At 46.2% G+C, this 22498-nt stretch overlaps 1 protein-coding gene across 2 annotated transcripts; it reads right to left on the minus strand.

The window, feature by feature from the left end:
• Nucleotides 1–16982: 16982 nt before the first annotated feature.
• On the minus strand, nt 16983–19255 carry LOC136519458 (DNA (cytosine-5)-methyltransferase 1-like). 2 transcript variants are annotated; one of them, XR_010774924.1, is made up of 4 exons: nt 18724–19255; nt 17679–17784; nt 17440–17567; nt 16983–17199 (listed from the first exon to the last, which is right to left on the minus strand). XR_010774924.1 is itself a non-coding variant. In XM_066512860.1 (3 exons), exons 1-2 carry the CDS (start codon nt 19099–19101, stop codon nt 17764–17766), a joined length of 399 nt encoding a protein of 132 aa, XP_066368957.1. In that variant the 5' UTR covers nt 19102–19255; the 3' UTR covers nt 16983–17567; nt 17679–17763. The 2 variants fall into 2 exon arrangements, 1 of the variants encoding a protein (XP_066368957.1); XM_066512860.1 differs by having other exon boundaries at nt 16983–17567.
• Nucleotides 19256–22498: the final 3243 nt, after the last annotated feature.

Here is a 22498-nt window from a genome sequence, read left to right on the forward strand (position 1 = left end):
TCAAGTCCGGTTTGAACCAATGACAAGCTTCTTCACACCTCTTTTAAGGGTTATCTTGTCAATGTTGTACTTGTCACTTGTTTAGCAATCCAAATTAAGTCAAGTACATGGGATCACTAGCTCATGAACAAATTCATATACTAACCACTAGATCAAGTAATCATTCAAGCAATAGTGGTAGGCTATGAATTTAAAACATTTCATTTGTAATGCATGATCCTATGAAGCATGTACTATATGCACTAACCGCATACTAGTAAGGGATGAAATGATCATGCACATTACAATGATACCTTTGCTATGTTGGAGTAGAGGATAGTCACATAGATTCCAATTCATTACTCCAATAGCAATACGAAGTCCAATTATAAGCTTGGTGAAGACCGATAGATACCAATTTGAATCTCATTCTTCACCCATATGAAATGAATACCACTTATGATCAAGTGCACTTTCTTGTTGTGGTTGACTTGCTTTCTCTTTTGATGTTTGCTTTTATGAGAGAACTATTTGAAATACCACTTGAAATAACTATCTCTCTTTTGGGTGTTGCTTGCTTTTCTTGATCAATCCTTTTGATTGCTTCAACTAAGCATCTCAAATGTTCCTCGGATCACCACTTCCATGTTAGCCTTCCAAGTACCACACTTGGTTCACCTACACATAGGCGGCAAGCCCCTACACTAGGGAGAAGTGACCTCTCTCCAAGAACCATTCTTGATACTCACTTGACATAACTTGATTGATTGATCCAAGTGATGGACTTAATTTGATGAGTAACCTTGATTCCTTCTTTAAGTCCTTTTCTTTCTTCTTGTTTAAGTTCTTTTCTTTCTACCAAATGATTTCCAATAGTCACTAGAACTTAAACTTCAACTTCATCTTGAGTTTGATCTTGATCTTCTAATTTGAGTACCAAAAGTGTGCAAAGTACACTCCTCAATCAAATGGCCTTGTACTCATATCTTGTCATGCTTCTAGATCATATCAAAAACAAACTTAGGTACCTCAAACACTTGTAAACATGTTTCCAACTTAAGGACCTTTCAATCAAAGTAACTCTAGATCAATCCAATACTTGTCACTTTTCTTAGTTAGCTCATGATCATCCAATTAGCAAGCTTTATCTCAATTATTTGCAAGCCATCAAATGTATCTAATGAATCATCAACAACTTGAAATTTACACTTGTATGTTGTAGCACATTTGGACTTCATTCAATTTGTCATGGCATTGGGATAATGATCATCACTTAGCAATACTTGGTTCAACTACATGATCAAGAAGATGAATATCATTTGAACCAAGCCTCCAATGCCGATGGTACCTACAATCAATTATCCACTTTTTGATGGTACCTAAATAAGTTTGGGTCCTCTCAAGTTAGGAGCAACATACTTAGGCAACGCCTTAGTATGAGTAGCGGGATGTTTTGCAATTGCAACCAATGAGGTACCATTGCCATCCTTTCTAAGCATATCATGATCATCAATTGAAGTAGGCTTAGAAATTTTACCTAGGGGACATGAATGTGCCATGTGTCCCCTTTCCCGGCATGAGTAGCACTTTCTCTTTGCTTGAGCCTTCTCTTCTTTGCTCATGTGGTGCTTCTCATTGCCTTGCCTCTCATGGATTGCTTGAGCCTTCTTCTCAAGCTTGTTAGGACACTTAGAGGCAAAGTGTCCCGTACTTCCACACTTGAAGCACTTGATGTGAGCATAGACTTTCTTCTCATTGTCATTCTTGCTCATCATCTTGGCATCTTGAATTTGCATTGGATGCCTTGCCTTTCCACCCCTTCTTGTTTTCTTCTTCTTTATCATCAAATCACCACCATCTTCATGGTTGATCTTGAGTTGAACTTGGGGTGTCTTCTCTTCCTCAACTTGTAGCTTTGGTTGAGGCTTCACTTGTTGCTTCACCAATTGCTTGGTTGGGCACATCGAGGTAAGATGACCCCAAGTGCGGCACTTGAAGCACTTGACATGCCTTAGCCTCTCTTCTTCTTTCATCATCTTGAGCTTCTCAATGTTAGGGCAACCATTTGCAAGGTGTCCCGCTTCATGACACCGGTAGCACATGGTGTGAGAGAGTTTTCTTTGTTGAATCTTCTTCATTTTTCTTTCTCTCTTTCTTTCGCCCTTTGTCATCTTCTTCTCGAAGCCAAGGCCACACTTGTCACCATAGTATCTTTGAGTCTTCAACATGTGCTCAAAGGTGACTTTTGAGTTGTAGCACCTCTCTAACTTGTTTATCAATTTCTTCACTTTATTTTTGAGCTCATTGTTCTCCTTCAAAATGTTAGTCTCACAAGACATAGAAGTAGAACAAGCATCTATATGTGAAGAGCATGGCATTTCTAGTAAATCATCACAAGAGGTGGATACATGCTTCTTGCCTACATCACAAGGGTTAGCAATAATATGTGATTGATCAATTGACCCATGTGATGAGCTCTCACTAGTTTTAATTTTTCCATTAGAAATCTCTATAGTGAGAAAAGCATGGTCTTGTACCAAGTTATCATGAGCAACACTAAGTTCCTCATGAGCCAATTTTAGCTCCTCATGTGAACAAGTAGTAACATAGAGTAGATGCTTTTGTTGTTCACATGTGTTCTTTAGAAAAGAGTTATCATTTTTTAATTTCTCGGTTTTAGCCATCTCTTTTTCTAAAGCTTTGATCATGCAACCATATCTATCTAGAAGCTCCTCATATGAATCAAGATCAATCACATTTGCATTAGATACCTTAGTGTCACCTTGTGACATGAAGCAATGTGATGTAGTTGGAGAGCTTGTAGTAGCATCTTCATCATGGCTTGAGCATGAACCATCATCCCCATCAAGTGTGCATGGGGTAGCATCATCACTTGCGACACTTGTGGCATCATTATCAACTTTGTCAAGTGAACTTGTAGTGGATCGATCATCATCATCGGAGACCGCACCATACTTCTCATTGAGATAACTCCAAATCTCATCGGCGGTCTTCATGTCAATGATCTCTCCAAATATGCAATCATGCAAAGATCTATACATGATATTAGTAGCTTGGATATCGAGATCTAGGCATTTTTCTTGTGCTTGAGTTAGATTATCTTCATCCAACACATGAGAAATGCCTACATCTACCATCCACCACATTTGAGGGCAAATAAACTTAAAATTGCATATCATCCAATTTTTCCATTGTGTAAAGTGTGTGCCATCAAAAATGTATGGACAATCAACATCTAGCCCATAAGCCGCCATCCTCTCGGGTCGGTGAAGACCACAAAAGAGAGACCGGGCTCTGATACCACTTGAAGGGTCGAGATGGCGACTAGAGGGGGGTGAATAGTCTTTTCTAAAACTTAATCACGTTGGCTAACCGAAACAAATGCGGAATTAAAACTATCGGTCTAGCCAAGACTATACCCCACTATATATGTTCACTAGCACCTTGCAAAGATAACAATTATGCAACAAAGGTGTCGGGCTAGTTAGAGCTCTCCTAAACAATTCTAGGAGCAAGGTTACACAAACCTATGTCACTAGTACTTTAAGCAACAAGGGAGCTCCTACACATGCTAGTAAGCAAAAGCACAAAGCTAACTAAGCTTACTAGCAATGCTCAATAACAAGGCAACCAATGCCTAATTAGAGAGCGCAAATACTTAGCTACACAAACTAAGCAATGTGACTAACAAGGTTACTAAAACCAAATTAGCCACGCAAGGGAGCTACTTCTATGCTACACAAGCAAGAAGGTAATTAGCAAGCTACACAAGCTATCTAATTACAAAAGCAACAACACAAGCGTAATGTATATGAAAGTAAACGCAAGCTTGTGTAACGGAGATGCAAACCAACAGGAAGAACAAGGTTGACACGATGATTTTTCTCCCGAGGTTCACGTGTTTGCCAACACGCTAGTCCCCGTTGTGTCGACCGCTCACTTGGTGGTTCGGCGGCTAATTGGCATCACCCGCCAAGCCCGCACGTCGGGCGCCGCAAGAACCTACCCCTTGAGTGAGGGTAGCTCAATGACACGCTTTACTAATGTTGCTCTTTGCGACTCCCGCGGGGCGAGCACAATGCCCCTCACAAGCACTTCTCCGGAGCGCCGCACAAGCTTCTTGCGGGCTTCGACGGAGACCACCACCAAGCCGTCTAGGAGGTGGCAACCTCCAAGAGTAACAAGCACCACCGGCTTGCAACTCGATCACCTAGTGCCACTCGATGCAACCTCACGATGCAATCGCACTAGAATCGCTCACTCACACAATCGGATGATCGCTATCAAGTATGTGTGAGATGGAGGGCTCCCAAGCACTCACAAGCATGGACACTAAGTCCCTTGAGGTGCTCCACACTAGCCATGGCCGAAGGCCACTTCTATTTATAGCCCCAAGGGCTAAACTAGCCGTTACTCCTTCACTGGGCAACGGTCGGGCCGACCGGACGCTCCAGTCGTGTTGACCGGACGCTGGACCTCAGCGTCCGGTCGCCCATAGATGACCACGTGTCCTGATTCCAACGGTCACTTGACCTGACCGGACGCAGCAGCTTCAACTGACCGGACGCTGGACCCTCAGCGTCCGGTCGTTTCCAGTAAGCTCCCAAGCATGACCGGATGCGTCTGGTCGAACACGATCGGACGCAGCACCAGCGTCTGGTCGCTCTCCAGCTACTGCTACACTCCACGTCAGCGCGACCGGACACAGGCAGTTAGCGTCCAGTGCATTTGGATCCAGCATCTGGTCACTTGACCAACGCTGGCATCTCCTCCATTTTCTTCACCCTTGCTCAAGTGTGCTAACCACAAGAATTTGCATCCGGCGCAATAGAAAATAGACATTCCATTTTCCCGAAAGCGCCAAATCCCAGAGAGGAACCCAAAACCCATCTCACCCCTGCAAACACCACCTCCTTTGTAAATGTGCCAACACCACCAAGTGTACACCACCATCCGTATGTGTGTTAGCTTTTCACAATCATTTCCCAAAGGATGTTAGCCACTCAACTTGCCACACCACTCGATCCTAGCGACAATGCAAAGTTAGATCACTCGAGTGGCACTAGATGACCGATATGCAAACAAGTTTGCCCCTCTTGATAGTACGGCCATCTATCCTAAACCCGGTCATAAACTTCTCTACACACCTATGACCGGTGAAATGAAATGCCCTAGGTTATACCTTTGCCTTGCGCATTCCATTCCATCTCCTCCAATGTCGATGCAACACATGCACCAACACGATCAACAATGATATGATCCACTTCATATCATCACATGATCATATTGGTTCATCGATCTTGACTCTACTTGCTCTTCACCATTGCCATCGTCCATCGGTGCCAAGTCTTGCTCAAGCTTCACCGCCACGCGGTCCATCACTCCAAAGCCTTCGACTTGCCCTTCACGCTTGCAACCGGTCCATCAAGCCAAGTCATGTCTTGATCTTCTCCACCTTGATCACATGACTCAATGTCATGTCTCATGTGCAATAAGCTCCTTCATCATCACATGTGTGAGCTTTGCAACATCTCCAAGCCATTTTCACCTTCATGGCATATGTTGCTCACACACATGTACCTGTGGACTAATCACCTGTGTATCTCACATAAACACAATTAGTCCACCTAGGTTGTCACTCAATTACCAAAACCAACAAGGACCTTTCAACGTCTAGATCAAGTCGGCAGGTAGTACGGCTTCTGATCCATAAACTAGGAAGAAAGGTGAGTATCCGGTGGCTCTGCTTATTTGAGTTCGTAGCCTCCATACTACTTTGGGTAATTCTTCAATCCATTTGGATCCATAGTCCACTAGTTCTTCATACACTCTTGGTTTTAATCCGGCTAGCATGAGTCCATTAGCCCTTTCTACCTGTCCGTTGGCTTCTGGATGTGCGACTGATGCATAATCTATGCCGAAGCCGCAATCTTGTGCCCAACTTTGGAATTCTGTAGCTGTAAAGGGAGAACCCAAATCTGTGATGATTCGATTGGGCATGCCAAAGCGGTGCATAATGTCTTGGATGAACTCGACTGCTTTGGCTGTGCTGTATTTTGCGAGTGGTTTGTATTCAATCCACTTGGTGAACTTGTCAATTGCTACAAAGATGTACTTGAAACCGCCCTTTGCTTTCTTGAGAGGTCCTACTTGATCCAGCCCCCAGTAGGAGAAAGGCCAAGCGAGAGGGATGCAGATGAGATTGTGAGCTGGTACATGACCTTGTCTTGCGAACATTTAACAACCTTTGCATTTTCTGACGAGTTCTTCTGCGTCTTTCAAAGCGGTTGGCCAGTAGAATCCGGTGCGGAATGCTTTGCCGACTAGTGTTCTTGAAGCGGCAAGATTTCCACAGCAACCTGAGTGTATTTCGTCTATGATGTCTTTGCCTTCTTCAAACGAGACACATTTTAGGAGTACTCCTGATGATGCGGCTCTTCTGTATAGCTTGTCCCCTACTAGGACGTAGTTCTTGCTTCTACGAACAACTCGGGTAGCCTCTGCTTTATCTGCTGGTAACTTATTCTCTTTGATATAATCGATAAAAACCTGGGTCCATGAGGTGGTGATTACCAAAATCTGGGTGCCTTTAGCTGGGAGTTCATGGGTTATCTCACTGGGTTGTTTGATAGAGGGAGCTGATAACTCCTCTATGAATACGCCGGGTGGGACCTTTGCCCTATCCGATCTGAGCTTGGCGAGAACATCTGCTACAATATTAGAATCGTGCAGGACATGTAGAATTTCCAATCCTTGAAAATGTTTTTTGAGTTTTTGTATTTCAACACAGTAAGCACCCATGTTTTCTTTGGTGCAGTCCCAATCTTTGTTGACTTGGTTGATGACTACTGCCGAATCGCCGTATACGAGTAATCGCTTGATTCCGAGGGTAATTGCTACTCGAAGTCCGTGGATGAGGGCTTCGTATTCTGCTTCATTGTTCGTAGCTTGCCATAATATCTGAAGGACATACTTGAGTTGTTTTCCATCTAGAGAAATGAAGAGAACGTCTGCACCGGCTCCGCCTAGCTTGAGCGATCCATCAAAGTACATCTTCCAATGGTCAAGGATGGTATTTGACATGGGTTGTTGAATTTCTGTCCACTCGGCAAAAAAATCGGCAAGGGCTTGAGATTTAATTGCCTTCCATGGAGTGAAATCGATATTGAGAGCACCAAGTTCAACTGCCCACTTAGATATGCGCCCTGTTGCATCTTTATTGTGTAGGATGTCTCCGAGCGGGAAATCTGTTACCACGGTAATCTTGTGGCTTTCAAAATAGTGGCAAAGTTTTCGTGAAGTGATCAGGAGGGCGTAGAGTAGTTTTTGCACATGCAGGTACCAAATTTTTGATTCTGACAGTACTTCACTGATGTAGTATATGGGGCGTTGTACTTTATATACGCACCCTTCTTCTTCTCTTTCTACGACTATCGCTGTGCTGATCACAGTAGAAGTTGCCACAATGTACATCATCATGTCTTCGTATTTCTTTGGAGGTGTGAGAACAGGCAAGGAGGTGAGGTATGCCTTAAGTCTTTTGAAAGCTTCGTTGGCTTCTTCTGTCCACTTGAACTTGTCTGTCATCTTTAGTAGTTTAAAGAAAGGTAACCCTTTTTCGCCGAGTCTTGATATGAAATGATTGAGGGCCGCCATGTAGCCTGTTAGTTTCTGCACATCTTTGACACTTCGAGGAGGGCCCATCTCTGTTATGGCTCGAATTTGCTTGGCGCTGGCTTTGATTCCACGATGACTGACCAAGAATCTGAGTAGTTGTCTTGAAGGAACTCCGAATACACACTTGCTTAGGTTCAATTTCCACCTCCACCTTTTCAGGTTTTCGAAGGTTTGCTTTAAGTCTTCGATTAGTGTGTCCGGGTTCTTTATTTTTACTACTACGTCATCCACGTATGTCTCTATGTTTTCGCTGATCTGATCGCCAAGGCACGTTTGGATAGCTCTTTGGTATGTGGCACCAGCATTCTTGAGTCCAAACGACATGGTCTTGTAGCAGTAGGCACCGAACGGAGTGATGAAAGATGTCTTGCTCTGGTCTTGTTCCTTTAATGCGATCTGGTGATATCCTGAATAGCAATCAAGAAAGAATAATAGGGCAGATCCTACTGTTGAATCAACTATCTGATCAATGCATGGTAGCCCAAATGGATCTTTCGAGCAGTGTCTATTGAGATCTATGTAGTCGACATACATGCACCACTCGTCCGTATTCTTTTTTTGTACTAGAACTGGGTTTACTAGCCAATCTGGATGAAAGATTTCTCTGATGAATCCGGCTGCTATTAGCTTTGTGATTTCTTTTTTGATTGCTGCCTTCATGTCGGGTGAGAATCGTCATCTCCTCCGGCTAGTTCAATCGACTACGAGTAAATCCTGAGCCACTGCCTTGGTTCGGTCTTATCATCATATTTAGAGTGGTTGGATGGCTTGAACTTGTGAGGTAGTCGTATTGAAGCAAGTCTGTTTGCAAAACAGGGGAATCTATTGTGCGTTCCGGCTTCTTTGTATTCTGATTCGGCACCTCCTTCCTACCAACTGTCGTTTTGGTGAGAGTAGTTCTACGGGGATGTCTGAATGGGTGCTTCGCTTCTGATCTTCCTTGGTTGTTTGATTCGGTAGTTTTGACTATGGTCCCTTCTACTTTCTCTATTGTGACTTCCACTTGGTCCAAGTCTCTCGAAAGCGGACTTCCTTTGATTTTGATCTTCCTTCCTATGAGATGTTGACCTGGCAGGTAGTCTTGAGTGGGCTCTTCCGTCGTGCGTCCTTAGGGCTACTGACTGGAGGAGGTCCCGGAGCTGTTCCTGTTTTTCACTGGGAAGTGATGTCGCTCCGAGTTCTTCTAGTGCTTCTCGGATCCTATTGTAGGGTGTATTCGCCGTGCGTCTTTCTTCGACTTCTTGTTCTGATTTTCTTCTATCGTACTCAGCCAGATCTGACTCATATTTGATCCAAGCTTCCTTGCGCTGCCTAGCATGGCATTGGCATCCTTGTTTCAATTTAATTCTTCTTTCTCTGGCTTGCCTCTGATTCTCGGTCTCACCATCGTGCCCCTGGATAAAGGGTGATATGTTGGACTCAGATTCATCCGATGACCTGATGTCGGGTGCTTCTGGGGGGACCAATGGTGATCAAGGATGGCGAACCATGAATACTTCTCGTGCGTGAATTGTTCTATTATCGGTGTTGGTTTCCACACTGTTGGAGTTGTTGATGATTTTAGTAGAGGCTTCAAGGTCGCAGATTGAGTCTCCTTCTTGGTAGGGTAGAATTGTTGTCGTCGTCGTGCCGACTAGTTGGGTACCGCTGTCCTCAGGAACAGAACCTGGCCAGTGGACGATGCAGTCTTGAGATGTTATAGTTAGTATGGGACCTTCCTGAGCTCCTTTTAGTGGCATTCTAAGCACCGGATTGAGGGATCCTTCGGACCATGCCTGATAAGATTATGTCATGTTGTGGAGTCCAAACGGAAAAGGACCCGGCTTCTTGAAAGGACTCTGAGTGTATTCCAAGTTGTTTTCTTGATAGGCTGAGGCCACGTTCTGGAGCCCCACTAGAAAAGAACTTGGTTTCTCGAAAGAACTCGGTAAAGACTCCATCTCGGATGCGGAGCCTGAGTTTGCGTCGGATGCGCAAAGCCGCAAAATCTGAGTTGGATCGGACATCACGAGCTACGCGAATCTTCCGGTGAGTTGATCTGTCATAGTCGCCGAAATAGAAAGGTCTTCAAGGTGATCCAAATCTTTGAGGAGATGGCTTTGGAGCTTGCCATTGTCGCTTACCTCGTAGATCCATGAACTAAAGATGAAGGTTGATCCCGTCGAGAAGATCATGTTGTCGAGGTCCGTCGAGCTCTCGGATGCAAATTCATCGAAAGCCCCTACCTGGCGCGCCAGCTGTCAATGTTTCACCACCGATAGCCTGCCATGGGGGTACCCGGGGTAGTTTGTTCGGGCTTCAGCGTATGCAGAACTCGACGGTTAACGCAAGAGACAGTCAATTTATCCTGGTTCGGACCCTCGATTGTGATCGAGTAATAGCCCTATGTCCAGTCGGCGTTAACCCTTTGCGTTGGATTGATTGTCAAGTGTTCTCTTACCTCCTAGGAACCCCACCCTCCTTTATATAGTCAGGAGGTCAGAGTCCTAGTTGGTTTACAATAAGAGTTCCTAGTAGGATTACGGAATAATTCTACTACTAAGATTACGTGGAAAGAATCCTAGTTAGTCTAGATCTTCTCCCTTCCTTGTGGGGTATCCCATGGGTCCCGTATCGACAGTTGTCATCAATTACAAAAAGGGGGAGATTGAAAGCTCTAGTTTGGTTTTGGTGAATTGATGAAACCCTAAGTGCTAACCTAGTTTATCAAAGTAATTATGAGATAGGTAGTACTACTCCAAGTGATGAAGCAAATGAAGATCATGACATGATGATGGTGATGGCATGGTGATGATAAATGCTTGGACTTGGAAAAGAAGAAAGAAAAACAAAAAGCTCAAGGCAAAGGTGAAACTTGATAGGAGCTTTTTTGTTTTGGTGATCGAGACACTTAGTGAGTGTGATCACATTTAGAATCGATAGCCATACTATTAAGAGGGGTGAAACTCGTATCGAAATGCGGTTATCAAAGTGCTACTAGATGCTCTAACTCATTGCGTATGCATTTAGGATCTAGTGGAGAGCAAACACCCTTAAAAACATTTGTGAAAATATGCTAACACATGTGCACAAGGTGATACACTTGGTGGTTGGCACATTTGAGCAAGGGTAAAGAAGATAGAGTTGAAAAGGAGTTGAATGCGCTGGTCACGGGGTGACCGAACATGTCCGACGTGAGGACCGAACACGTCCGGTATCTTCTTGATGTGACCGGACGTGTCAGATCAGACGCATCTGGCCAGGCGTGGTAGAGTTGATGAAGTGACCAGACTCTAGGTCGTATCAGTGACCGGACGCTGAGAAATCAATGTTTAGCATCCGGTCAAGGTGACGTGGAGCGCGGGTGTTGGTCCAGAAAGGACCGGACGCACCCCTGCATCTGGTCGGCAACACCAGACGCGTCCGATCATAGTTCAATGGCTCTAGGAGCTCTCTGGACTCGACCGGACGCAGCGACTAGACACGTCCAGTCGCCACACCGAACCAACAAGTCTCGGGTTTTCAGCTATAATTGATCGGACGCTGGGAGCGTGGTCATTTTCTAACAGCGCGTCCGATCATGCAAAGATAGCCGTTGGGCTCGAGGGCTAAACAATTTGAAAGGGACATGTGGCGGTCTGGCTGCGACCGAACATAGCGACCGAACACGTCCGATCGCCACACCGGACGCGTCCGGTGCACACGACCGGTGCGTCCGGTCGTCCCGCAGTCAGCCCAATAATTGAGCCAACGGCTCTATTGTTTGGGGGTGTCTATAAATATCGTTTGGCCGGCTCTAGCTTACTCTCTTAGCCATTTGCATTGACATAGCAACCTTGTGAGTTAACCAAAGCCCTCCCACTCATCTCCATCATTGATTCATCATCTTTGTGAGATTGGGAGTGAATCCAAATGCATTGCTTGAGTGTTTGCATCTAGAGGCACTTGGTGTTCATGTTTCGCTGTGAGATTCGCTTGTTACTCTTGGTGGTTGCCGCCACCTAGATGGCTTGGGGCAGCGAGGATCATCGAGCAGAGGTTGGTGATTGTCTCTGGCTTCGATCGTGGTGATTGTGAGGGGTTCTTGACCTTTCCCTGACGGAGAGCCAAAAGGTACTCTAGTAAATTGCTCGTGGCTTATGTGATCCTCATCTTGTGTTGGTTGTGCGGCACCCTATTGAGGGTTTGGCGTATGATGCCAATTAGCGCGTGAACCTCCAAGTGAGTGAATCGCCACAATGAGGACTAGCTTGCCGGCAAGCAAGTGAACCTTGGTAAAAATCATTGTGTCACCATTTGATTTTGAGGTAATTGGTCTTCATTGGTATTCATTCTTGTGATTGATTGGTTCATTCCTCGATTCGACGGTATAACGATCTTGTTCTCTCTCTTTACATTACCGCAAACTAGTTGTCGACCTCTTTAGTGTAGCTAGTCATGAGAGCTTGTTAGTTTAATTAATGTAGCTCTTTAGTTAGCCTTTGAGAGCACACTAACTTTGTGTAGTGACATAGCTATTGTGTGGAGACTATATAAACTAGAATTATGGTAGGTGGCTTGCATTTTTAGTAGGCTAGTGCAACACTCGCTTCACCTTATATTTGTCTAACCGGTTTACCAAGTGTTGTTGTAGAAATTTTTAATAGGCTATTCACTCCCCCTCTAGCCATTAGGACCTTTTAGAAGGCCATGCAGTGACCGCGCACCCGGCGCCAACCAACCCGAGACAGTGACGTGCACGAATTTTAAAGTGTTCAACACGACCAAACGGTTGCTCTAGGAGGCAAACCAGCTTCACTATGCTCAAGATGGCATATGAGACTACCAAATTGAGTTATAACACTACACCACCCTTTAACCCAATCTCTCATAATAACTTGCTAAACATAGCAATGTCTAGCTGTCGGCAGACTTGAAAAATTCTAGTTTTTTAGCTGAATTTGATTTCCATTTGCGATTTCTAAGCTAGTGGAAATATTAGCTAGTAATATCATTTTTCGACCGCAAGTATTTCGCTATCATCTACAAAGTTTGTACTACAAACTTTATTTAAATATCACATACATGGTCTATAGCATTTTTGCTTAATAAAAATTAGTTTTAAACCCTAAGTGATATAACATGACTATCGAATCAACTTTCGTTTCGCATTTTTGTTGATCGTTTTGAGTTATGGAAATTGATCTACACACTTTATTACATGCATTAACATCTAAACATGATGCTCATGACATGTTTTAGTAAATAATTTACGGTGTAACACCGAGGGTGTTACAGATATCTAGCTGCCATCATCAGCCGGTTAGGCTTCCATCAACATTGGGTGGATACAGTCATGAGGTTTGTCACGTCTGTCTCGTTTTCAGTTCCTTTTAATGGCAACAAGCTTGAGAGTTTCAGACCGGCGCGGGGTATACGACAAGGAGATCTATTTCCCCCATATTTGCTTCTACTAGCAGCAAAGGGCGTCATGTGCCTTTTGAAGTCAAGAACCCAGAACATTTAGTTTGAGTCATAGTGCTGTTGGTTACAGCAAATGAGAGCGATGTAGGCCGTGATGGCTCCCTGCTCTCCCACCTGCTCCCCCAACCCTAGCCTGCCGCAAGCCACTCTAGCGATGGCAGCCACCAACCTAAACCGCGTCGGCGGCTCTGGTAAGGCCCTCTCCCCCGACGCGCCCCTTCATCCCCTTCTCTGTCGGCAGGACGAAGAGCATGCGCTGGGATGAGATCTCCGTCAGTGACTACTCTAACGACGAGGAGCCCCCTACCTCCAGGCCACACGCCACGCCATCTCTACCACCCTGACACCCCAGGTGACCTTGGTCTGTGAGGAGGGCAGCTCCTCCGCCACTGCCGTTGCTGGTTCCCTGTCGAGGGAGCTGATGGAGGGCGTGTGCCCAAACGTCGTCGCCAGAGCCGGCGTCGCATGAGGAGGCGGGTTTGCCATGAACGCGGTGTAGCAGTGAGCTCTGGTCGTCGCGCCTGAGCGAGTCCCTGTCCATCAGCACCTGGGGCGAAGGCACTGGACGACCGCTACGAACACCGACGACTGGCAGCGTGTGTTCCCTCAGTGCCCCGATGAAAGGTTTTAATGGCTGGAGGGGGTTGAATAGCTTATAAAAATTTTTATAAATACACGAGAGCAACTTTGTTAGTCAACTAAATGGTGAAATGTGTTTTGCTCTAGCTCTACTTAAAAGGCAAACCACCTACCAACAATTCTAGTTAATTATGATCACTAGGCACACAATAGCTAAGTCACTACTCTAACTAACTTGAGAGCTAGCAACAAAGCTAACTACAACTAATTAACCCAAGCTACTCAACTACCAAGGCTACCACGAGATCTACACAAGATAAATAAGAATGTAATACAAGAGAGCATCAAGGTGATTATACTGTCGTGGCAAGATACAATAGATGATCAATCACACAGTGAATATTATATAAAATGACACCAAGATTTGAGTAAATTGCACGGCCGGTCCTTAAAGTATTGGGCGGATTTCATCTGGGTCCCCAAACTACGAAATCACATGTTTGGCTCCCTAATATATTTAAGTGATCTCATCTAGGTCCAAAATAGACATGAGGAGGGTTAGAAGCTGACATGGCCATCCATGTGGACATGATTTAACCCAGTCACCGCCACCTCGATGACCAGAAATTGACCTTGCCGAGGTGGCGGTTGACCGGTGACATGGCGTATCCTGATTGGAGGGAAGGTGTTTGTTGACTGTCAGTCAACAAGCGGTCTGGACCGTCGGTTTTGGATTGGGCAGGGTAGGAGGAGTCGTCCTCCCCTATAGCTGCGCTGGGGTCGAGGCGGGATGGCACTCCGGCGGACGATGATCTCCGGCGAGCGGCGGAGCAGGAAGAGGAGGCCACGACGAAGTCGTCTGCGGCGATCTCGACGGTGGGGAGGCCGCGGGGAAGGGAATCAAGGCGGTGGGGCAGACAGTGGCGGTCTGGAAGCTCCGGTGAGGTCGGGGAATGGAGTTGCCGGCTCAGATTGACATCGTGGAGTGGTGTAGAGGCCTCGTCGTGCATCTGAACCCAATGGAGGAGGAATCGAGTCTGGAGGTGAGCTGTGGACGAAGATCGGGAGCTCGGCTGTGTGCTTGGTAATGGCGGGGGCGGCGGCGGAATCGGGCGCTAGAGCGAGAGAGAGATCACAGGGAGGGGCGAGGTGGCGTGACGCAGCAGTAGCAAGCGGTTGCGTGGCGGCATGACGCAGCAGTAGCAGCAGGCGGCAGGCGCATGGCCGAGCTGCCACCGCTCTCCCGTGGTCGCCTACCCCGATGCGACGGCAAGGCCCACGGGTTGCACACTCGCCCCTGCGTGCCAGCGGTGGCGGCGCGACCGGCAATGCACTCACTCGCCTACCCCCGACACGACGGCGTGACCCGCATCCCCCGCGCTCACCTAGTGAGCTCGTAGGCCGGCGGCAGCTAGAGCTGGAAGACAGGGCCGTCCTGGTGGTGACTGGGCTGGAAGATTCTGGCCGCGCATGCCACGTCTTAGGGTTTTGTGCTTAAATCGTCCACATGGATGGTCACGTCAGCTTCTAACCCTTCTCATGTCTATTTTGGATCTAGATGAGATCATTTAAATACATTAGAGAGTCCAACGTACGATTTCGTAGTTTGAGGACTCAGATAAAATTCGTCAAATACTTTAAGGACCGGCCATTCAATTTACTCAAGAGATTTTTACCAAGGTTCACTTCACCCGGCCCTGGGGCGGCCGTCCCAGGCCCAGTGATCCAATGGACCCCTCCCCAGGTATGGATACAGTAGTACTCAGCGTCTAACATGCGCAAGTCCAGAGTAGAAAGAATCGACGATCACGGAACACGCATTCACGCTCTGACGCGCCACGCGAGTCGCGACTTCTCCGGTGCCTTTCCTTCGACAGTTCGCTAGACGCCACCGCCGCAAGGCCCAACCGCAACCGCCCAAGGCAGCGAGCCAGCGAGTCGTCTCCCGCCGGCCGGGCACGTCCGTGCGCACCGCACATCGGCACTGCATAGGGCGAGCCGGTTCTAGATCCATCACTCCATCAGGTACGTATCTCTTATCCCTAATTAGTCTAGGATTATTCCTAATCAATTAATCATGTACAGCCGGTTGCAGTCCTACGATCCCTAATCAATTGTTTATCTAAATTTTAACAGTGTCATGTCATCAAGAAAGTATGCTTCTCGGAATGACAAAAGAAAGAAGAAAGGGTGAATAGATGATTTGATACAATCACAGATAGGGCTCTTCATAAATTTCTTAAGAGCAATACAAGCACTTCAACATATTCAGATGCCTTGGTGATAGTTGCTCTGGAGGAACCAGCTAATGCTAATCTAGAAGATCAGCTGAAAGAAGCTTCTTAAAATTAAAATTGCTGAAGAACTATTTGAGATCTACAATATCATAACAGAGGTTAAATTGATTGGCAACATTATGCATTGAGAAGTGATCGTTGGATGATATTGATATTGCCACCGTCATCGATAACTTCGCATTGACAAATGTTAGAAGAAATTTTGGAGGTAATTTAATATACTAGTGGCAATGCACGTGCGGCACACACGTGTCTATGGTAAGACACATTCATATCATATCTTAAAATGTGATGAAAATTGCTCTTATGACACTACAGACAAAACATTATATATAGACATATAGTTGACATGCACACGTGACACGTACGTATTTATGATTTTTTTCCTCCATAATAGATGAATAACCATCAAATTGTGAAAGATAATTCCTATATTGTATTAAAAAGTTAACGATCTGTACACGCAACCTAGCAAATTAATTTGTATCGCAATGGAAACCAATCACGCCAGTATGCAGCTATTATGGTAGGCCTTTTCTTTTATGAGTTGTGACAATAGGCTGGAAAACTTTATAATTTTTTTAGAACATTATAATTTTTTTAGTTATGTGGTGTACCATTCAGGAAATTTGAAGAACATCATAGTCAAAAAAATATATCTAGGGCTTCAGTTTTTAAATTCAATGTCTACTCAAACACATAGTATGGCATAGTTCAATGGAGTCCACACATTAGGTTCTCTACCATGCGAAGAACTAAGAATTCAATTTATTTTCCAAAAGACTTCATGTGACACTGCAACACAGTCCCTGCACTGCATGAGGGGTTATTGTCAAAAGGTGGACTTCAAACTTTATGTAGACACTCTTTTTTCTATTTTAGACTAACAATATCATGTGAGAAAGAACCATTTATTCTGTTCTTTATCACAGGTTTGATGTCAACATATTTCCTTGTCGTACATATATAACATTATGCAAGGGGATACAAATGTCTCAATTCAATTGTTCAAATGAACTAAAATGTTGAGCACAGCTATGTGATAAAGATTACCAATTGATCTCAATAATAAGGATAAAAAATGCAAATAACTGAAACAATAACTGAATAGAGAAAAAACTTGGAGCGCTTAGACAGGTCTCCACAGTGCCTTCTTCAATTGATTCTAATCCATCCAATAGATGTAAGCTTGAAGCTGGTATTCCTGTCATAATATATTGGAAAAACTGCACTGCACGTTACGCAAAGGTTCAACAGGCAAATTACATGAAACTAATTAGGCTGACGTAACCACTTCTCAGGAGAGGCCAGAGACCTCAGTTAGCTCTATCTAGGTGCGGCATTTGCACGAGCAGCTTGTGGAGGCAACATTTGGAATACTGTTTTCTAAATAAATTTCACAAAATTGTACTGGGAGCAGAATAGGTGAACAATTAGCACATACCTTTTTATCAAACCATAATTTTACATGAATGACGTTGAAGTTGGTAGGCGAAGATCATTCAAACTATTTCTCTGTAGCCACTATCCTAGGCGATAGGCAGTCCACCAGCCTTTTACGGTACCCAAGATCTGATTCATGAGAAAATCAATGGAAATTGATAGACCTTAAAATTTTTTGAAACAATGCTAAACCTAAATCACACAAATATGAATGATCGAGATTCATCGGCATTTAAATACCATTCTCGCTTGTTGTCAACAGCTCACGGACGTTTGGTCCCACTTTGAATTCGGACGACACCACAAAGAGTCGATGAACTCACCATCAAGCCATGGAATGGGAGACCTGCAAGGAAATCAAAACAAAACAATTAATAAATGATTTCATATATCTAATCGGATTGAAATCACACTACCACCATGCATTTATTTAAGTATATGCTACTCCTAAAGTACTATCACATCTAAAAATAATACACTGAAAATTGGGAGAAAATGACACAATTGTGGACTACAGCATCTACATCATTCAAAATCTAGAAGGACAAAGTATATAGTGGACCGAACACAAGATAGTATGGCTGCTACTGACAAGTAACTGATTAGAATTGGTGAACAAAAAATTAAGCTGAAGGTAGGTTCAAAAGTGCCTTGCTTTCTTAAGTTTATTTTATTCACTAAGCATATTTTAACCTATTGAAACCAGCACACTTTAGCTTTGTGCGGTACATAGTTCACAAAGAAATAGTAGTAGGCAAACAAGTGTAATTGGTCAACCCCAAAAGGCTTTGTTGCTCTAATCTGATATGCAGTATTACAGGTGTGATGTGTTCAATTACATGCCAATTCTTTTGAGCAAATGTTCAAAGAAAATCCATTAAGCACACCAAATATACATGGTTTTGTTGTGTCCAGCAGCAAAGATAAGTTTTTAGATGTCTTTCAGCAAAAATGACGCACTTTTAGTGTAGTAAACCTGCAACACCAGCAGTAAAAGCTAACTGTGTATAAAATACAGCAGAATCATTGCGCATATGCAGATCTCAGGCGCAGAATCAGAAGGTTCTCTACTATCGTCCAGCTGTTGCATTGGGAGCAATTCTGTGTTGTTTTGTTTCCTTGTTATTACAGTTAGTTTCCCCAACAATATGTTACCATCTGATAGTGACCTCTTTATGAATGATCTGGTGAAACAAGATGAGGATTGATAAACTAGAACGGTCTACAGAACCAAGCGACATTTGGAGATGAATAACAAGTCTGCATCCTGCGAGAAACGCCTTACCTGGTATTGTACCTTTCCGGCCATCTTTGCTTCGCCTCGTGGTCTGGCTTCGGTTCCCCCACGAAGTGGTCCTCCGCAGCATCCGCCCTTCTCTCCGAGCTCGGCCGTGCCACCCGCTTCCTCGCCCCCAACCTTCTCCGCCGACCATCCTCCTCCGGCCTTGGCCTTCTCCTCCTCGACTTCCAACGCGGCCGCTTCTTCCACCATCTCCTCCGAGTATGGCTCCTCCGTGCACACATCGTCGTCGGCAGCCGCTGGCTCCTGCGCCTCCGCCGACCCCTTCGGTTTCCCCTTGTTTGGCCTCTCCTTCCTCGCTGTGCTCTGGAGGCGGTTGCCGGTTGGCGCGTCGCGATCGGCCCCGTCGTCCGCATCCTCCATCGCCGCCTCGACTTCTGCACGGGCATCAGGACCGGGCTTCCCTGTCCCCACCCTGCGCTGGCCGCGTGAGTGTCAGGGCGCGCGACATCTCGACTCCGCCACGGCGGCGGACTTGAAGCGCCTCCTCGACCTTGAGGAACGGACGGTGACATTGGGACGGAGTGACGACCGTTCGGGACGGGACGGTTGGAGTGAGGGGCCGCGCGAAGGAAAAAGCGACACAGAGGGGGATGCGGGTACGGCGGGCGGGTAAGGATTGTTGACGGTCAAACAAAAGTTAATCCGATCAATGCCATTATAATTTTTTTTTTATGTTCGAAGAAACGTTATTACTATTCGTCTATTTTAAAGCATGTCATTATAATTTTTCGTTTTCGACAAAAATGTCACTGAATACGTATAGACACAGCCTGAGCCCAGCTGCAGGCGTATACGAAGACGTATACTTCATCTCCCTTGTTACTGACACGCGGGCCCCACATGTCATATTCTTCTTCCTCCTCTCCTCCTCTCTCTCTCCATCTTGACGCGGCCACGGCCACGGCGAGCAGCAGCACGCTGGCAGCCCACGAGCAGCAACCCATCTCCTTCCGCTTCTGCCGCGACCAAGCTCGCCCGCCGCGAGGACCAGGCCCCCTCCCTTCCTTCCACGTCCCCCCTACCCTCGCAGCAGTCGCAGCGCCATCCGCACACCTCGGGCGCGCCAATCGTAGCCGCCATGGGCGGCATGCCTCTGAGCTCGCGATCGGCTCCTCTTCGCTCCCTCTCTGCCCTATATAAGCTGGGCCTCGGCACCATGAGCACACGCCTCCACCGCTCCACCACTACCCGAGCCCTTCCCCACTCTCCAGCACCCATTTCCGCCGGCACAGCCGCCATTGCCGAGCTCGGTTTGAGCTCACTGTTCTCTACGCTCCGACCACCTCCGACCTCATTTCCTCCTCCGTCGAGTTCGCAGAGGCACTACGAGTCCGTGAAACCGCTCCTTCGCATCAACCCACGCCAGCAACACCTTCGCCGCGAGCTCACCAGAGTTGTCGTCCGCCTCGCCTCGGCTCCCTCCCTCTCCGGTCAACATTCGACGACAAGAAGCCCACCATCGGCGTCGTGGTGAGCTCCTTCTCTGTTTGCATCTCTCCCTAGCGTATCTCGTGGCCCCTAGCTCAACTCCGAGCCCACGCCGGCGAGCAAGCCATGTGCAGAGTATGCACGGGAGAGAACAGAGAGGAAGACAGCCCACGAGCAGCAGCAACACGCCACGGGCGAGCAAGCGGGCGAGCAGCAGCACGTCGGTCAGGCCACGAGCTCCGCGCGGGCCGTGTCCTCGGCGCGCCGCCCGGGAGGAGAGCTCTGCACCGGCCGCACCTACTGCTCGGCTGTGGCGCTCCCGTCGCTGGCTGCTCGCCCGCGGCGCGCGGGGTCATGACAGCGGCTCGTCGGCTCACCCGCAAGCCAGCAGTCGCCGCCACCAGCAGCGCCCGCCGTGGCCGCGTCGGGATGGAGAGAGAGAGCCGGAGAGAGAGATGAGGAGAGGGAGAAGATGACATGTGGGGCCCGCATGTCAGTGACAGGGGAGATGAAGTATACGTCTTCGTATATGCCTGCAGCTGGGCCCAGACGGTGTCCATACGTATTTTGTGGCATTTTTGTAGGAAACGAAGAATTATAATGACATGCTTCAAAATAGACGAATAGTAATGACGTTTCTCCAAACATTAAAAATTATAATGGCATGGATCCAATTAACCCGAAACAAAACGCAAAGTAGCAGTTGTCTTCACTGTGAAACACCTATGTTTTATATGTTTATGTCATCTTTCTCTCGTGGGTCTACATGTCAATTTAAGGTGGATAGGGATTTTTTTATGGTGATAATAGATTTTCAATTCCTTCGTTACTTTATAGTATAGATAGATAGATATATACAAATTATTTTATATAAATATTACTTTTGCATTTATTTAACTGCTTATTAGTAACATTTTATACATGTGTATATATATACTAGCAATGAGTAGTGCGAGTAGTATTATCATGTTTATATAAAAAGGTCTAAAATTTTAGTTTCATTCTAGGTCAAAAATACTCAGGACCGGCCCTGTTCACTTGCTTGCCGGCAAGTTACGTCTTTATTGTAGCGATACACCCACTTGGAGATTCGCGCGTTTATAGGCATCACACGCCTAACCCGCAACAGGGTGCCGCACAACCAACACAAGATGAGGATCTACGAGCTACGAACAAGGTGTGGCCTCGAACAATCACCAACTCGAGCCAACACTCCTCCGCTGCTCCAAGCCGTCTAGGCGTCGGCAAACGCCAAGAGTAATAAGAAAACCGCAGCAAAACGATCCCCAAATGTCACTAGATGCAATCACTCAAGCAAATGCACTTTGGATCATTCCCAACTCACTTTGGATGCAGAACCAAGCAACAGAATGAGTGGGAGAGGTTTGGCTCAGCTCAAATGAATGTAAGGATGATCAAAATGTCCAAGAGTTGAGCTAGAGCCGGCCAACAACAATTTATAGAGCACCAAAAGAATAGAGCCATTATACTTTTTTATTGGGCTTACTGCACACTAACGGGACCCTAACAGAGTCTAGTACGGACCAACTCACCGGGTCCGGTCGCTTGGATGCAGCCACGCGTCATCTCTAATCAACGGCGAGCATCAGATCTCAACAGTTAAGTCACGCGTGTTAGTTTACTCCGGACCGGACCTAGGCCCCCAGGTCCAGTCGCTTCGCTGCCTGCATCCGAGCACACCGCGCGCACGTAGTTGACTCCGGACCGGACTCGCATGTCAGAGTCTGGTTTGTCATCGCTCAGGGTTCGGTCACTTCCAGTAACGATATCGAGTGCCAAAACCCCTCCAGACCGAGTCCGGTCAGAGGGTCCGGACATTGAACAGTAGAGTCCGGAGAGAAATCACTGCTCTCTGTTTTAACAAATAATTCTTCGGACTCTCGCCTACGTCCGGACCCACCAACAATAGGGTCCGGTCCATCTCCTTGCGCCACGTTGCCATCGCGCCCAACTGCGCCGCAACCGGACCCAGTGATCAGGGTCTGGTCGCCCTTCACGACAGGGTCCGGAGCAAAACCCTTGCCCTCGGCCTACGGTGTGAGTCCGGTCACTCTAGCAGCCAGGGTCTAGTCCCTGTTTTCTCCTCCTTTTCTTTTTCTATCTCTTTAACTACTTCACCCTTTCTTTCAAGTTGCTAACCACAAAGTGTCTCACCAAAGTACACGTGTGTTAGCATTTTTAAGCATTTTTCAAGGGTTAATTGTTAGCACACAAGGTCATAATGCATATGCATGAATCACGTCACCTAGTGGCACTTGACAACCGCTTTAACCATGATTATTCTCTCTTCATAGTATGACTATCTATC

The sequence above is a fragment of the Miscanthus floridulus genome, chromosome 18, assembly GCF_019320115.1.
Source record: "Miscanthus floridulus cultivar M001 chromosome 18, ASM1932011v1, whole genome shotgun sequence".
Classification (NCBI taxonomy): Eukaryota; Viridiplantae; Streptophyta; class Magnoliopsida; order Poales; family Poaceae; genus Miscanthus; species Miscanthus floridulus.

Excerpts from the sequence above, each read along its gene's own strand:
- LOC136519458 (XM_066512860.1), bottom strand. The coding sequence starts at position 19,101 with ATGGAGGATGCGGACGACGGGGCCGATCGCGACGCGCCAACCGGCAAC. Across the intron at positions 17,785-18,723 it reads CCGGAAAGGTACAATACCAG|GTCTCCCATTCCATGGCTTG; the intron begins GTAAGGCGTTTC and ends ATTTCCTTGCAG.